The sequence below is a fragment of the Myotis daubentonii genome, chromosome 8, assembly GCF_963259705.1.
Source record: "Myotis daubentonii chromosome 8, mMyoDau2.1, whole genome shotgun sequence".
NCBI lineage: Eukaryota > Metazoa > Chordata > Mammalia > Chiroptera > Vespertilionidae > Myotis > Myotis daubentonii.
In genome coordinates, this window is record NC_081847.1 from 4,972,532 (window position 1) to 4,990,173 (window position 17,642).

The 17,642-nt window shown below is 52.0% G+C and overlaps 1 protein-coding gene across 1 annotated transcript in view; it reads right to left on the reverse strand.

Moving 5' to 3' along the window:
* Window positions 1-4,030: 4,030 nt before the first annotated feature.
* CDH26 (cadherin 26) overlaps window positions 4,031-17,642 on the reverse strand; it is a 33,092-nt gene continuing 19,480 nt past the window's right edge. Inside the window, exons 10-16 of the mRNA XM_059705158.1 lie at window positions 15,979-16,121; window positions 15,258-15,497; window positions 13,947-14,171; window positions 13,266-13,396; window positions 10,272-10,349; window positions 7,201-7,275; window positions 4,031-4,286 (exon numbers count right to left, since the gene is read on the reverse strand). Coding sequence (XP_059561141.1) covers window positions 4,065-4,286; window positions 7,201-7,275; window positions 10,272-10,349; window positions 13,266-13,396; window positions 13,947-14,171; window positions 15,258-15,497; window positions 15,979-16,121 — 1,114 coding nt within the window. The 3' untranslated portion in view covers window positions 4,031-4,064. The remainder of the gene's footprint in view (window positions 4,287-7,200; window positions 7,276-10,271; window positions 10,350-13,265; window positions 13,397-13,946; window positions 14,172-15,257; window positions 15,498-15,978; window positions 16,122-17,642) is intronic.

Sequence of the window (17,642 nt, forward strand, 5' to 3'; positions counted from 1 at the left end):
TTCCCTTTACTCCCTCCTACATGAAAGATTTTAGTTTCCTTGATTGGCCATTTGGCCCAAAGTCTTGGCCAACAGGTCAAGCTGACCTAGCAGACAGGATGTCTTGTTAGAAAATAACAAATGTTCCGGGAGGCCCCTGGCTGATGCATGAATCCACTTTGTCCCCGTTACACCCCACCCCTATTTTGAATTGTGTATAAAAAGCCGTAACTGTAACCGCTCGGGGCTGCTGCTTTTCTGCGCGCGTTTTGCCGCGGCGGCGGCCCGGATTCGAATCTGCTAATAAAGAAACTCCCTCTCCAGATTGGCTTGGGAGAGGACCTGTTTCACCAAATTCTTGGCTTGCCGTGGTTGCCTGTCTCGCGGGTAATTTCTCCTCATAACAGCAGTGACTTAATTAAACAAGACATGTTGAATTCTCCTTCATTTTGGGACTAGAGTAAGGTGGTCCAGGAATGGGCCCGTGGGGCTCCTTGGTGTCGGAGACCTACCCCCTTTCTGTCCTGTTGGTGCACCCACATCCAGAATGGCTGCCACAGTGCCAGCCATTGCATCTTCATTCCAGCCAGCAGACCTCGGAGACGGGGAAGAGACAGACCCACCTCCACCCTTCAAGGACACTTCCTGGAAGTTACCTCCCATTGGCCAGAACTCGGTCACTTGGTCATACCTGCCTGCAGGGGAGGATGGGAAATGTCACTCGAGTTCCTGATGGCTGACAGGGGTTCTGTTTTTGAGGAGGGAGAGGCAGCCGATATTGAGAAGATTCGCAGTCCCTGCCGCCTCATATCCGTGTCGGGTTCCAGTACCAGAGTCCGTGCTGGGAAAGGTAGAGAAGTGTCTTTGCTGTTGCCTCAGGAGTCTTTATCCTCCTTCTCCTTCTTACGGCAGATTTGTTTGGCCTCTGACACACACATTTCGGAGGCGACGGTGACTAGACAATGTCTGGGGTCCTCTGCACCTTTGAGGGGACCGTGACAACACCTGCTGTGCAGGGACACACAGGGAGGTTCCCAGCGCGAGTGCCACTTGGGTGTTATCTGTGTTCACAACGTCTGTGTTCAGCAAATCACAGGAGTAAGCAGGGCAGGCACCTCTGATGAGAAGCTCCGTGCAACAAACGAGATTGTTGAAGCGAACGGAAAACCACAATTGATGAAACACCAAATACATACTTAACCTGGGAGACCGCAGCTATCCTTAGATGCTAAGCAATTGGGAGACAAATGTTCTTAATACAATCAGTTTCCTTGAAGACACTCTTCGGTTATACTGCATAATAGGCCCGGTGTAGTTCACAGGTAAGCACCACGGGCAGCTTAGGCTTTCACCAGCGGTTTCCCACGGAAACCTTTGAAGCGTGTGGATAGACGTGGGAATGGACTTGTAGGAGACGCAGCCACATCATGAATGTTCAGTGCATATATCAGCCGGGGACGGTGATGCTGTTCACACAGACTGGCATCTACAGGAATGCCTGACGTCTCATACGCCAGGGGAGCTTCAGAAACATGCCCACGGGACCCCTTTACCCCCAGGACACGACCATCCCTCTGAGGACTATGAAATTAGCCAGGGGCTGAACTTGTTTACATATTGGCTCCAAAACACACAAAGGCTGCAACATTGATTAATAAAAATTAATCAATGTCTAATTCAGTGTCCACAAAATGTAACATTTTGTTCTCCTTGTGAATTATTAACTTGGGCATCATTGACTTTTTCCTAAGTATTTTATTACTTTTGAAAACAGTCGGTTGGAGAGAGTGTCCTATGGCAGGAATTCACCAACATGCACAGCAGCCAGGATTCACCACCCACCAGCTACCCGCGGCCAAAGCCAACTTCCTCCTAACCTTCCCATCTGTATGGCGTGGGTCTGTTTGTAACGGAGGGCTGTGGATCCGTCTGCACCTGTTGATTCCATGGGAGGTTTCCAAAAAGAATGCCTTCAGCAAGGGCCGGCACTCTTTTTTCTGTGAAGAGCCAGAAAGGAAACAGATCTGGCTTTGTGGGAACAGAGGGTCTGTGTTGTGACTAACAGCCCTGCTGTGACAGCACCGAGCAGTCATCGGTGGCACATAAATGATACACGAGCATGGCTGGGTGCCAATAAAACTTTATTCACAAAACAGATGGGGGAGGGGGGCGGCAGATCATCCTCTGTCCCTTGCCTCAGATCCAGGAAGGCCTAAGACCACCTACCGATCCCTGCCAACACTTCACACTCAAAAACTACACTTTTCAGAAAAGCACTTTTATCATGAATAACCCTGAAATGTCTTCGATTCTCCTGGCAGCCCCCAGTGTTCTCACAGCGGCTCTAGGGTCAGATGGGCGGCGATCCAGGGCCCCAGGTGAGGAGTGAACCGTGTACAAACACCGAGGCTTTGCAGTAAACGCTTCCACCCCTTCCTCATGAGAAAGAGGAGGTTTTAACCCCGAGTCTGCTAAAACGACGTTTCATAGATTTCACCCGTTCATCCCAGGGTGCCGGAGGGCACTCACAGGTCACGCTCATCAGTCATGTAAGGTTTCCCAATTTCCTGTCGCCTTTTAGGTCTACAATGTGTGCATGCCAGTGTCCTGATAGCATTTAGCGTTTTGCTGAGCCAGACTCTCATCTATTGCTCAGACCAGGAAACTGACTTTGTAGAGCTCATGTCCTACTGTTAACCCTTTTTAACCTATTTAGAAGAAGCCATCTTGTCCCCAACACTTATCCTAGCAGTAAGTGGACACGAAAAAAAATCAATTAGGCTTGTGATTTTGTTTAAAGATACAATGTAATTGGAGTAACATGAAATGTCTTCTTTAAGAAAAAGAAGAAATAAAGATAAAACATATGAACAATAAAATGGCAATAAATACATATCAACAATTGAATCTAAAAGTCAAAATAAATGAACAAGCAGAACAGAAAGAGACTCATAGATGCAGAGAACATTTAGACAGTTGCCAGATGGGAAGGGGTGGGGGATGGGTGAGAAAGGTGAAGGGGTTTAGAAGTACAAGTGAGAAGTGCTTGTGTAGCCATGGGGGTGTAGGGTACAGCAGGGGTAGTACAGTCAGTGATATTCTAATCCCTAGGTATGGTGTCAGGTGGGTGTGAGTATTGAGGGGACTGGGGTGCACACCTGAAACAAAAACAGTATTATATGTCCACTGTAATTGAAAAATAAAAATCGATTTTTAAAAAGATACAATCTAATTGTAATTTATTCGTTAAAGGCTACTAAATGATTTTGCTTACATAATCCATGCAAGTTAAATTATGTCTGTTCATTTTTAAAGTATGCACTGCTTATACAGTTGTAAGCATAATCATTTCTTTCATAATATTTTATTTATGCGTACTAAAAAACTAGAAAGGATTACTATTTATTTTTTAATCACTAAAAATACTGAGCACTAATCTTCTAGAAAATATTTCCCTATTTACCTGTTTTTTCACTTAAACTGAAACAGAATCATAATTACAGAAATATGTATAATCACTAAAATGTATTTTCATTTCACCCCCAATATTACCTATTATTAACAAATTGCTGGTTAACCTATAGATTATATTTCATCTTCGTTCTGAGCTGGGCTGCTAATGGAAGCAAGAAATTACATTCAAGTTTAATTTAAAAGCGTCTCTGGAAAATCTATCTGATGAATCAAATTTTTAAAAAAGCATAACCTGCTATTTTGGTTCAAGATGTGTGGCCTGAGAATATCAAAGCATCTAATCTGAACTCAGAGTTTATCCTGAGTCTAAGACTAGGAGGAAAGAAGAAAGAAAGAGAGGGAGGGAGGAAGGAAGGAAGGGAGGGAGGGAGGGAGGGAGGGAGGGAGGGAGGAAGGAAGGAAGGAAGGAAGGAAGGAAGGAAGGAAGGAAGGAAGAAAGAAAGAAAGAAAGAAAGAAAGAAAGAAAGAAAGAAAGAAAGAAAGAAAGAAAGAAAAAAAGAAAAGAAAGAAAGAAAGAAAGAAAGAAAGAAAGAAAGAAAGAAAGAAAGAAAGAAAGAAAGAAAGAAAGAAAGAAAGAAGGGAGGGGGGAGGGGGGAGGAAGGGAAGGAGGATTATTTCAATGGACCATAATGTCTTGCACTTTCAGGAGATGCTCTGGGGTGCATTTCTTCAGGCCTGGGCCCCAGCCAGTCCAGCAGGTTGGGCAGTGACGGTGTGTGCTCTGAGAAGGCAAGTGAGCTCAGACTTTCTGCCCCTTCCAGCTCCCCCTCCTCCACGTAGATGTGAGGCAGGGACCCGGGGTCTGCGGCCAGCGCATGGAGCCCACAGAGCTTCTGGAGAAAAGCCAGGGAAAGAGGAGGTGATGGCCAGGTTCTTCCCCACAGGGCTCGTTCCTGCAGCTCCATGAGGGACGCCGCAGCTCCAGGCTATGAGGATATGGTGGGCCGCCCCTCTGTCCCCAGCCGTAACAGACGGTGCTATGGACTCAGTGGTGGCAGCCAACTGAGGGGAAGGAGCGCCGTCACACTTTCCAGCTAAGTCCTGGGAGGACCTATGACGGCCCTCGGCAGTGCCCCGCCCTCTAGTGGGTTTATTTTGGGGGTTCATCTCTCCACCACCTGTGCCCCGACACCTGCTGTCCCTTTCCCAAATGACCATGCTCAACTGCCAGCCTCCACTCAGCAAACTCCAGCTCCTACAAGCCCACGCCATCGCTCTGTGAAGACTTTTCTGCGTTTTTCTGGTCTGAGTGACTCCATAAATGTTTGTTGGGTGGATGGACTGACGGCGGAGGTTAAAGGGCTTTCCCCATGTACCTTCAGACACCTCTGGGAGGGGCTGGTGCAAATCTGAGCCAGTTATTGCATCTCAGTTGCAATGGGTCAGCAAGGACCTCTGACCATCACTAGCTAACAGTGGCCCAAGGGGTGAGCTCACCCAGGACCTGAAGACGCTCAGAATCAAACATCTCAGAGCTGGAGGAGGCAGGCGGTGGGGCAAGGCCTGGAAAGCGGAAGCCGAGAAGCCCCGGAGCCCATGGAGCTCTCAGCCGTGCCCTCCCCTCGATCGGCAGCCGGCTGTCCCCACCTTCCGCTGGCTGCAGGAGCCACTCCAAGGCTCCCTGTTTAACTGGAAACACCATGGCCCTGTGGTTACTGGTGCCCACAGGTGAACATGGGAACCTCCCCCCTGCATCTGCCCGTTGCCTGGGTCCACTCATTCGGGGACTGAGGCCACTGCGGCATGAACCCGAGGGGGTGGGGCAGGAGAGGCAGCTCTGTCCAGTGGCCAATGGGTGCCCGCATCCCAGTCCATCCTTGGTGCAGCGAGTGGACCATTAATGACGAGGCTGGATACAGAGCCAGACACGCCGCAGCGGCTGTGCCGGGCAGATCCCAGCTCAGCATCCTGGCTGATGACAGTGCTGGTTTCTGCACCGAGTCAGCAATTTTAGAGTCCCCTAAGATCAATAATTCATCATAAACCTCCAACGAAGTAGAAAGCTCCCAAGAGGAGAACCAGGCTTCTCCTCTGTTCTGTGCCAGCCTCGCCTGCTGCAGCCTCTCCTTCCCTGGGCGGGCCCCGCTCCTGAGCCACCAGGCCCACCCGGCTCAGCTGTTTGGGGGTGCACAGGTGCAGGGAGGGGCAACCCAGATGCCGCGTGACAATGACGTGCTGTGCTTATGCGGCTACCTCACACCCATGTGCACAGAATCGCCCCTGATGCGGGGGGCTGTCCCCACCCTCCTTTACAGATGGGAGCTGAGGACCAGGGGCTGCCCGACGCTGCGGCGGGATCAGGCAGGCAGGTCTGCAGGGCCTGGGCTCTCTGGGTTCAGGGTTGCTTCTGGACTTGGGGACAGTGGTTTACTCAGCACTGTCCACTCTGCAGGACTTGGGAGCAGGTGCTTGGAGGGACCAAGTCCACACCGACCTCAGGGTTGTCACTGAGGCACAGAGCACCTCCTCCCATCCCCAGGCACTGGGACAGGCCCAGGAGGAGGTGACATGGGGGCTCCCTACCCCGCCACCATCTGCATCTCACTCCCTCAAGCTGTACCACCTGGCACCTGTCTGCCACCCACTCTGACAGCCATGGGAAGGGTCATTGGATTTCACAAAACGGGGTCCCAGGACCTCAGGTCAGACACTCTGCTGAGCACCCAGACCCACAAATGCAGGGTCTGCAGAGTTGGGGCCTGGGAGCAATGCTCTTGAACAAGCTCCCCAATGCCCACACCCGGGAGCCCGGGCCCCTGCATTTGACCCCATTTCTACCAGGTTCTATGTCTGTGACCTTGGACATGTCACTTAATTTCTCCGTCCCCGGTTTCCACCTTTTATAGGTGAGGAAAAGGATTGCTCCAGCCCAGGCGGGCTATGCGAAGACTGAATGAGTTAGGTATCTTTCAATCCCTTAGAAATGCACTTGCCAACTAAGTCAGTCTCGGCAGATGGGCCCACTAACCTTGACATACTCCTCTGCACTTCTGCTACCACGGGGCTGAGCCCCAGCTTTACTGTAACAACACATGGAGCCCCTGGGAGTCAGAAGTCGCATCTGCTGCGTCTGTGCGCTCCCCGCCATCCCTGAGTGGGGAGCGCACAGAGCTCACCCTCAGTGACACGGCTCTCCTTGGGCTCCTCCTGCTGGAATCACCCATGGCTTTGCACAACTGCCCAACTGCCTGTGCTGGGGAGCTTCCAGGAGAGAGCTAATGTTATCACCAACAATCCCTAAGCCTCGTCAACCACGTGGTTCATGATTCCCCAGAAAGAGACCTTTCACTCTTGTCTTGGATCGTGTTCTGCAGAAATAGGCCCTGGAACTCGATCCCATGAAAGTGCTTGCCCTGGACCAAAGCGTGCCTCCCAAAGTCCTACGCTGAAGCCCCGCCCCCCCTGGGATGGTATTTGGAGGTGGGGCCTTTGGGAGATAATTAGGTTTAGATGAGGTCATGAGGGTGGGGTCCTTGTGATAGGATTAGTGCCCCTTAAGAAGAGACGGGTGTCTCTCTGCCACGTGAGGACACAGCAAGAAAGTGACCGTCTGTGGAGCAGGAAGACTCTTACAGCACCCGCCCCTGCTGGTCCCCGATCTCAGACCCCAGGCCCAGGACTGTGAGAAGCAGGCCTGTGTAAGCCTAGGTCTGTTGTGGCTGCAGCCCCAGCTGACAGCGACAGCGGTTTAGGGGAAGTACCCCCAGCTGGGCCCGGATGGGGACGCCGACACGGGGAAGCCTCTACCTGATGCAGGATCTCCGCCATCACTCCTGCCCTCACTTCCAAGGGTTGTCTGGACACCCCGGTACCCAGGTAAACCTGCAAAGCAAAGGGGCAGAGCCTTAACCCCTCTGAGGAGCCCTCCTCGAACTCCCCATCAACGGCCTCTGCTGGCCAGAAGATGGGGGCACCGTCCAGGTGGAGGGTGGCCAGAGCTCTCCTTGAGGGAGAGTAGGATCGAGGGCAGCTTGGTCACGCGTCACCTGCGTGTGGTGGAAGAGAGAGGAGATCCTGCAAGCACATCACTAGAAATCCTTACAATCACATTGCCTTTTCTTTCTGCACAAAATATATGGAAGTTATAAAGATCGTGTAGGTCGTCCTGGCAAAGATCCATGGGCAAGCTTGGCAGCTGCTTTACGGGGATGGAGCATGGGAATGTGATTTGCAAGCCCTGTTTTGGGTCCACAAAAGCTTAGTAAGACTCCTTGTGCCATGGGCATGGCCTCAGCATTTGTGAATGAGGCACATCCACCCCTAGGGACAAGATCAGCTACACGATTTGCAGGACCCAGTACAACATGAGAATGTGGGGCCAATTGTCCCAATATTAACAAGTTCAAGGTAATGACAGTAGAGCATTAAGCCAAGAACAGGGTCCTTCTGAGCTCAGGGCCTGTGCTATTGACCAGGTTCCATGCTCAGAACACTGGTCCCACCAGGACCAGAGGGACACACCTCTCAATGCACAACCCTTGAAGGGTGGGTTAGTGGCATCATCTCTGTGCAAAACAGGACAGTACATTTCTATCTTAGCTCAAACACAGGCTGAGAAATGATAATGAAATTATAGAGGGCTTGAATTCTTTTTTTAGAAGCTTTCCATCATAAAAACTGTGAATACCTTTTCTAGTTTTTGTCAGAAGAAGTATTTTTTTGTTGTTGTTAAAATAATACCTAGATACACTAGTGAAGTTGGAGGTCTGTGTTTGAGACCTGCATTAAGAGTGTGGTGCCCAAGTCAGCAATCTGGGTTTGGTAATGTACTGTGGTTATGTGAGAGGCTTCCCTGTGGGCAGGTTGCACAGGAACTCTCTGGACTGTGTTTATAAGTTCTTGTGAGTCTGAAAATTATTTCAGAAAAATCATTTTACAAAGAAAAGCAATTGTTCTAGAATTTTTACATAGACTACATAAGGACAGGGGGCTAGGGGACCCAGGGCTCATTTTGGCAGGAGGTGTGAAGTCACTGGGCTAGACTTGGGTCAGGCTCAAAGCCATGAGCTCTGACTCTTAGAGATGATCCCTGGTGCCCTTGGGTGGACACAAGAAAACATACTCATTTGTGAGTGTCCTTAAAGGTGCCACATTGGATCAGGACTACCAAATAACTCTTAACAACACTCAACAATGACAATAGCTAGTTGGATAGATGAGAAGGTCTTTACTGACTATGTGTTCATTCCACCAGTATCACAGAATCTTCTAGAAAGGCCACTTATAAGGGAACAGTCAATCATTAGTGAGATGACCACAGCAGGGAGTGAACTTCTGTAACTCACTGGAGTCCCAGGACAAAATGTGCTTGGTCTGATGCATGTGCTGGAGGTGGCAGCACTTCATTTATGTCCTAGGAGGGAAATGACGGTTTACCCAAAAGACAATGCATTTCCCTCCAGTTGGAAACAAAGCAGCTGTGTGTCCTTCAGCATGCTTCCCTTGCTCACACTCTCATATGCAAACAAAAATGAGCATTATGATAAGGGGGCGGGGGGGGGAGAACGTAGGAGTGAAAAAGGAAAGGTGGAGAGATGCAAGAAAAAAGAAGGCTATAGCAAAATGGCAGTGTGTGACCTAATATGACTTGAAGATGCAGGTTCTAACTTCTAACAATGATGATAGAGGTACCCACGAGTTGAATATGCACGTGGACAAGGTCTAGAAGGTGACAGACAAATGAAGCTGTTTCAGTTTAGGGATGTGAGGCTTTTGCTTGAGGTTTCTATTATTTTCATAAAGGCCCTTCAATAATGAAATAAAATTTCAAAGAAAATAAAGCAGGCAATGGACCCTAGCAATGGTGTTATCTAAGATAGCTTGTGCTTTGCAGCCGATTATAAGGTGCCAGGTTGCCCAATAAATCATAAGGACAATGTAATTTAGGGAAGGTATGTGAATGCTGTTTATTTAACCTGTCACCACAGGTGCAAATACTATTTGCCGGACGCCATGAAGGGAACCCAGGGACACAGGCCTTTGTTTCCTCCTCTGTAAATGGAGAAACGAGGTGTCCTCCCCGACAGGTTCTGGTAAAAATTCTGCAGATTTGAGTTTGTAGAGTGCACACGAGGGCATGGTCGGCAAATCAGAGCAAGTACTGTGCTACAGGGGCAGCTGCTGGCCTCGGGATGCGTGCGGATGGTTAAAGAGAAAGGAGAGAGAAGACCACCACCAGCCCATATGACATCTGTGTATGGATGAGGAAGGGCAGCCCTGCTCACCCCTAGCCAAGCACCTGCCCCATCATTTATGGCAGCCCTGCACTCATGTGCTGTTCCACGGGCAGGATCATCCGCCACTTAGAGAGGGAGATTAGCCAGGGTTTTAAGTGACATGGAATCTTCTGGTGAGAATATAATTCCCTTTCCAATTCTTTACCCATTCTCCTATGGACGTCAACAGAAAGTCTCTGTGTGGGGCCAGCATGGATTTGATGCCTCCCTTTCCACAGAGAGAGACCCTTTGGCGGCAGCATTTTCTACCTGGAATTATTGGCTCCTATTCCTATTGCATCTATTTTCCACTCCACACAAAAAAATGGGTTTTCATTGACAATTGAAACATACCAGTTCCTATCTACAAGAAATGTACTTTATCTGGACACCAGTCCATTTAAAGAAAAATATTTAAAAATACACTAGTACAAGCAGCAGAAGCACGTGGCAAAAAGTCACGAAGGTGGCACTGGGCAGGTGTGGCGTGCCCTGGCGGTGGGGAGCGACTGCACTCGGGTGGGAGAACAGCCAGGCAGTTCCTGCCACGGAAACCATCTGCGAAGCCACCTTAAACCCAAGCAGCCCAGCAGCCACGCTTACCTTAGCACCCAGCGCGGCGCCTTCCTCCGCTGTGTGGGTGGGCAGGGCTGGCTTCTGATTCCTGACCTCTGAGCCAATCTGTGAGAGACAGGGCTGAAATAATGATGGCAAGCATAAGGCACAAAGCAAGGAATAACATCTCCCCCAACACGAACACAGGCCATCCCAGAAAACATCCAACGGCTGTCCTGCAGATTAAGTGCAGTCATTTAGGGAAGGGGCTCCTGTAACTGACGGTGGGGAAGTGGGGTTTCTGGCTCAGTGTTTCACGTTAAGCAATGCTAGAAACCCTCGTTTCAACAGCGTCTCGTTTTCTACAAGGTAGTCCTCTGAGGCTGGCGACGATGGCTCTGGCCGTGCAGCATGCACCATCTCCTTCAGTCCTCATCCAACAACTACTCGCTGAGGGGCTCAGATGTTGACGGCAGCTGCATTTCTCTCCTGAGAACTCACCCGCTTCCCCTTAGAGATGGGAAGCATCTATGTAATCTTACAGACCTTCCTCATGCGCGTCCAGAGGCCAATGGAGACCCTGACCAGGCGGGAATCGGGCGGGCCTGTGTCGGCGGGAGAACCTGTGGGAGGAACTCTATGGTAACAAAGGCCCGCACCTTTGCTTCCACATTCTCTTCCTCCTTCTCCGTCTCAGGGCCTCACAGGCAAGGCTCGCCAGGTCCGCACAGTGGGGTCCTAATCCTTTCTTTTTCCTTTTTCCTGATGGAATACATGACCAACTTTTGTTTGTGGTCGACAGTGGGTGGAATCAACGGTAGGCATCTCGGATGAGGCGAGTCCTCCCAGGAGCACAGAAGGCCCCGGGTGAGTGTGCGCAGGTGTAGGCAGGTACATTCAGGTGAGATGATCATGGAGAAGCGTGCACTCATGGAGATGTAACCAGTGGTTGCAAAGACATAATTAGTAATTGCTGTCAGCAACTCTAATATTGGCAGTCACTGTTGCTTGCGTGTCTGCCAATACCCTAGTCTGTGCTAAAAACTTCACATGTGTATTTTGGTTAAATTGCCCAATAAATTTAAGTCAGAGAGAACATTATTAATCTCACTTTATATGTGCAAGTTGGTAGTCACTTAGATTATGTATCCACGGTTTTGTGATCTAAACCCAGGTTTGCTGTGTGCCATGTTCTCAGAGCCCTAAGGGTACCTTGGCAGGAATGGGGCATAAAGCCAACATTAATCAGAGGACACCCGAGCTGAGAGTTAGAGATGAGAGGGAGGATGCCGTGGGACTAGACGAGGACAGAGAACCCTGTCCTGCATGCGCTCCTCCCTCCGACAGCTGATACTTGACCAGTGCCCTTGGCCACCAGACTCCCTCCGCCTGCCTGGCCTCAGCGCTGCGATGACAAGCTGCACACGCCCTGCTTCTGTAGCTGCTTCCTCTTTCCAGGAGAGCTCCACCGAGCTGCTGGCCAACAGGGACAGCACCAGGGCACCGCCATTACCCCTTCCCCCTGAACAGTGTCGGCAGCCAGTGCGTGGGGAGGCCAGTTCCCCCAACTCCTCCAAGCTCAGCAGCCCCAGCTCCACCCCACCAAGCAGGAGACTAAGCACAGCCGGGGGGGGGGGGGGGGGGGGGGGGGGGGGAGCCATTTCCATTGTCCGGAGGGTTGCGCTTCAGAGCAGAGTGGAACTGCCCGAGGCAGGGTGGTTTCTCTGTTACACAAAGCACTGCGGGTTGTCAGGAGAGTTTCCTTCTTCAAATGACACAAACTAGGGAACTGCTGCTTTTACTGCTGGGAGAGGCAGGGGGACCCAGCTACATGGAGAGTTTGGACCATGCTTCCTGCCGTCTCCTCTCTGTACCAGGAAGGGCTCAGTGGGCCTGTGTGCAGGTGCAGGCGTGCACATACATCTGCAGCGTGACCCAAGGCTGTTACTCTCCCTTGCTGCATGCCAGTAGGGAAGAGAACACGGGAAGAATCCAAGGAGTCTTGGCGGACCCCCAGCTTCTCCAAGCCCCAGTCACTTTGCGGAGTGTCTCCCGATTTACTCGCACATGAAGCCAACACCCATCAGCAGGTCTTTTCCCAAGAGCATGTCGTGTTGCAACCGGTCTCCTAAGACCACAGAAGGTGGGCCACCTGGGGCCGCTGTGAGCGAGAGGCGTTGCCTTTCGACATTTGGCTTTTATTTTTTAGATCAGCCACCTTAGTTCTTAATGAAGACAGACAGGGCGTTCACAGTGCTTTCATCTCATGGCCAACTCCAGCCGAGGGTGGCTGTGAGGACAGCTGAGATATGGCAGGGCTGGTGTCAGGCGACTGTGGGTGCTTCCAGGGCATAGTCTTCTTTGATCCCCAAGAAATCCGTGGGGTTGATTTTTACCCTGATTCACACAGGAGGATGTGGGGTTAAGTGATGTGCTCAATATGGCGAAACTAATAAGATGCAAAGCCCGGGTCTTGTCCCTTTAAGGTCAGCAAGTGGTGCTCAGCCTCTGACCTTGAGGAAGGGGGGCGGCTCTGCCTTACTTCAGGCCACAGCCAAGAAGCTGTGGACTCATTTGATTAGTAAGCCCCGCACATTGTCCATTGAGAAAACCACCCGGTCAAGCCATTTTCTCCTAAACAAGGTTTCTCAACCTCGGCACTGCAGACACTGGGGCACACACTTCTCTGTTGCGGGGCCAAGCTGGGCGCTGGAGCGTGTTTAGAGTATCCCTGGGCTCCACCTACTAGGAACCAAAAGCATCCTCCCCGCCCCCCGCCCCCGCACCCCCCAGCCGAGTGTGACCATCAAAATTGTCTCCAGACATTGCCAAATGTCCCCTGGGGGGCAAAACCACCCCCCATCGAGAAACAGTGACCTAAAGCAACAAATCAATTTAGCTAATTTGGACAACATTGGGGATGTTTCCCCTTTTGCTACTCAAATTAGAGTGAAGACGGGAGAGGCGGGCACAGTGAGTGGGAAAATAGGTAGATTTATTATCGACATCATTGTCACAAAACACAAAGTGCTGTTTCCTTACCTGGCCTGCGCTGGCTCTGCTCTCGTCATTGTACATGATCAGGGTCTGCAGGCCCTCTTGGTGCAGGGCGGGGCAGCTGTGCCTCTTGGCTCCAGACACACAATCGCATCGCAGCAGGAGAAGCAGAACAGCTGCGATGAGACAAAGGGGAGTGAGTTAAACAAGCCCGTCTGTATCAGAGGCTTCACCGGGGCCGTCTGTTAACTTGTACCTCAGTCATGAATGACAGGGTCATGAATGACAGGGTCGGATGTGCCTTAATCATCTTAGTAACTGCAGAGCTTTACACAGCCTGGGGCACAGGTGCTAGGTAACCGCTTGTTGACTTGGTTGACTAATGCCATGTAACCGGAAATACGGTGTTTATTTGAAAATCTAGTTTCCTTATTTGCCTTCCCCAAGCCCAGGAGCCCAGAAGCCCAGACAGACATCTGTGTATTGCTGCCCCATTTACAAACCTCGGGTCACCCTGTGGCTCCTCTGCTGTAGATTGCTGCTCACTGAATAGAAGCTGCTTTTGCCAGACAGACAGCATGTCTGACCAGGTCAGCCACTTTTGATCTGAGCCTGGGACTCGATGAGCCTCCAGGTCATTCTCCCGGCATCCCACTGCTGTCTGCCATCACCTGCTCCCCACCCCAGAGGGCTCCATTCTCCCGGCTTATGGCCTGGACTGCTGACCTGCCAGAGCCAGGAACACCATGCAGAGAGGAGCAAGGACCCCCACAGAGAGCTCTGGTCCAGCAGCTAATGGCTCCGCCGCACACGTGGCTCCGCCAGGACAGGAACAGACCCTCACGTGGACAGTCTGCTTCTGGGAAAGGCCCTGTCCGTCTCCGATGGAAAGCGGCACTGAGTAATCGCCAGGAGGCAGGCTTCTCAGCATTAAAAGTTCAACCGACCGACCTGCAAGGGAAGGGGGTCATGAATGCAGGGACTCGCACGTTTTTCCGCTGCTCCACAGATGTTTACAAAGGCCTCCAGGACCCAGGGCTCTATACGGGAGTTAGCCAGATGCAGAGTTAGAGGGGCCGTTGCCAACACCACCCTCACTTCCAACAGCAGCTGCAAATTCAGGGCTCAAATGTGGCCAGCCGAGGGCAGAAGCACGCAGGGCAGAGCCCAGAGACGTGGAGCCAGGGCACCGATGAGTGACAATACATATGGACCGTTGTCAACCAGGGAAGCCCCTGAGCCTGGCATCCTGAGTCTCTATTGGCCTTGGTCGTATAAGCCTGGTTGGCTGTCCATGTGACACAAAGCCCCACCTGAGACACTCTGTTCTGTTGACTGACACAAACCCCCAGGCAAACCCTCTTATCAGGCAGGACATTCCCAGGGCTTGAGGATGTGCTCCCAGGAGCCAAGGCCAGGCCAGACCTCTTGTGGGGAGAGGTTCAGGGCTCTGCCACCCACTGGGTCAGGGAACTGTACACGGGAACTCAACCGAAAAAGCAAGCTCTGCTCCACAGGTCCACTCGTAAAGCACAGAGGAGGGTGCTGTTGGCAGATGCCAGTGGTTCCTCCTGGTAAGAGCATCCCCGTTCCCCTTTGGAGAAGCCCACATTCCTGAGCCCCAGCCCCTGTGAGTCAGGAGAGGCTCAGGCCAGATCCCAGCCCGATCCAGGTGTGGGCTCAGGACCAGCCAGAAAGCGGGCTCCTCCCCACTGCGACCCACAGTGATCGGCAGGACAGGTGACCCACGCCATGCGGGGAGGTAAGTGCTCTCTCCAGGTGCTGGCATGAGCCTCCAGGACTCCTGGGGCCACCCTTCGGTCCCCAGAGGAGAACCTTCCGAAGTGAAGGGACCCAGAGAGCAGCCGTGCCGAGGGAGGGACGGGCAGTGCCAGGGACGGCTCGGGTACCTGGACATGGCCCAGCGGGGCACAGGCTGCCTGGCCTCTCAGTCACAGAAGCCAGGAAATCCCTTTGGGCCCAATTCTGAGTCCGGTTTCTGTCACCGCGATCCTTTACCCCGGCCCGTGCACTCACCCCGATTTTCCCCCAGTTTCCACGTGTCTCCTGCATGTCCCTGCGTGGTGTCCAGTTCAAAAGTAAACGGGTCTGAGGAGGGCTCCAGGTCACCTTCCTCGGCCTCAATGAGGAGGGGCTCGGGCTCCGAGGACTCGCAGACCTCCAGGTACCGAGAGCGCGGGTGCAGACTGGGGGCGTTGGCATTGATGTCGGACAGGAGGAGCGTCAGGGTCCCCGTCCCCGTCTGCGGCGGGTGACCTGGGGGTTCCAGAAGGGTTGCTTATCAATGAAAGAGCCGGCAGTGCCCACAGTCCCTGGCGAAGGAGAACGCAGCCTCGGAGGGAAAGAGCTGCCTCACAGAGCTACCGAAGGCCTTCCCTCTCCTCACGGAGGCTGGTTGGAAGCAGACTTACTGTTTTCCTAGCCAGCACCTGCTGATCAGTTATTCCAAGCACGATGCACAGCTAAGCACCCCTCGGAACTGGGGTGTGAATTCACAGATGCCCTAAATACAAGTCCCGAAGGTACTTGGAAGTTGCTTTTTATTCAGCTTCACGTCCTGGCAGGTTTAAAACCTCAGCCTTGGGGGGTCACAGAGAGAAACGCACTCTCAAAACCAACCCTGGGTTCACGACACAGCGGTGAAAGGTTTGCCTTTTCCCGTTTGTGCTGAGACCTTCACCACGTTTTCCCTCAGGAGCAAGGACACACTTCCCCCTGCTTCGGGGCGAGCACTCACCCTCATCAACGGCGTGTGCGATGATGACATACACGCCGTGGTTCACGTGCGGGGACCCTGGGTCCAGCCGCTGCCTGGTGACCACCACTCCCGAGCGCTCGTCCACCGTGACCCAGCTCGCAGGATCGTGAGCCAGCTCATACCTCAAGGAAGGAGACGCGTGACATCTTTAAAACCGCAGCTATGTCAGAAGTCAACTCCCGTGCCTCACGCCGACACCAGTCCTATCACAAGCCACGTGGGGATTCTGAGGACCGTGACGTGGGGGCTGGGTCGGCACTCGCTGCGGATTGAGTGTGGGGTCCGCCTCCGGGAAAAGTCGATGCCTGCTAAGCAGCACCTCCGCGTCCTCCCACCCGCCCCTGCAGCCACCATCTGCTTTCTCTCTTTACGATTTGGTCCCTGATGCGGACTGTGGAGAGCACCTCCTCTAAGGGGAATCACGCAGCGTTTGTCTTTTCGTGACTGGCTTATGTCACTTACGTCGTCGTCAATTATTCACAAAATGTGGAAGCTGTCCACGTGTCCATCAGGCAACAGGTGAGTGGATAAGTGAAATGTCTATCCGTGCAGTGGATACGGGGTGAGGCAAAAGCAGGTCTACAGTTGTTCATACGGAAAGTGAGACGGTAATTAATAAGTAATAATCATGCAAGAATAAACTCTGTTTTGTGTCCTCACAACCGTAAGCCTGCTTTTGCCCCACTCTGCATTCTTCAACCTTCAAAAGAAAGGAGACCTGCCGCACGCTGCATCATGGGCAACCCGAGGGCATCAGACACCATCACATAAGCCAGTCACAGAAGGGCAAGCTTGGTGGGGGTCGTCAGATTCGTGGAAACAGAGTGGAGTGGTGGGGGCAGGGGCTGGGGGGGGGGTGGGGAGAGAATGGGGGTTATTTTTAATGGGGACAGTGTTCCAGTTTTACAAGATGAGAGGAATTCTGGGATGGGGGTGGTGATGGTCATATAACACTGTGAATGTGCTCAATGCCACTGAACTGTCACTGGACAACACTTGAAATGGTAAACCTTATGTCATATACATTTTACCATAGTTTCTAAAAAAAACAACACTTTGTTGTCCAGAAGCCAGAGGCCGGCCAATTCACGCCCTTTGGTAAAGAGGGGGACAGAAACACAGGAGCAATTATTCTAAGGCGAGAAAAGGACTATAAAAGAGTATATTCTAGCCCTGGCCAGCATGGCTCAGTGGTAGAGCGTCCGCCTGCACACTGGTTTCAATTCCTGGTCAAGGGCACGTACCTGGGTTGCAGGTTCGTTCCCAGGGCCCAGTCAAGGCAAGTGCAGGAGGCAACCAGTCAGTTGTGTCTCACATCGATGTTTCCCTCCCTCTCTCCTTCCCATCCTCCCCTCCCCCGCCCCCTGTCTCTAAAAATCCTTCCCTCCCACTCTCTCTAAAAGTGAATGGAAAGATATGCTCAGGTGAGGACTAACAACAACAGAAGAAAGTATATTCTAGGTGCAAAGGGAATGAGCAAGTGAGCCCCCCTGGTGGGTCAGAGAATGCCGTGGAAGGAAGCAGGCATGGATCCTGGGCCAGGGACCTTTGGGGGCTTCTGGAATTTTCATAACAGACAGTCACCCCAGCACCACACCGGAGAAACTGGTTTTCCGACAGGACTGTTCCCAGCTGCATGGCTG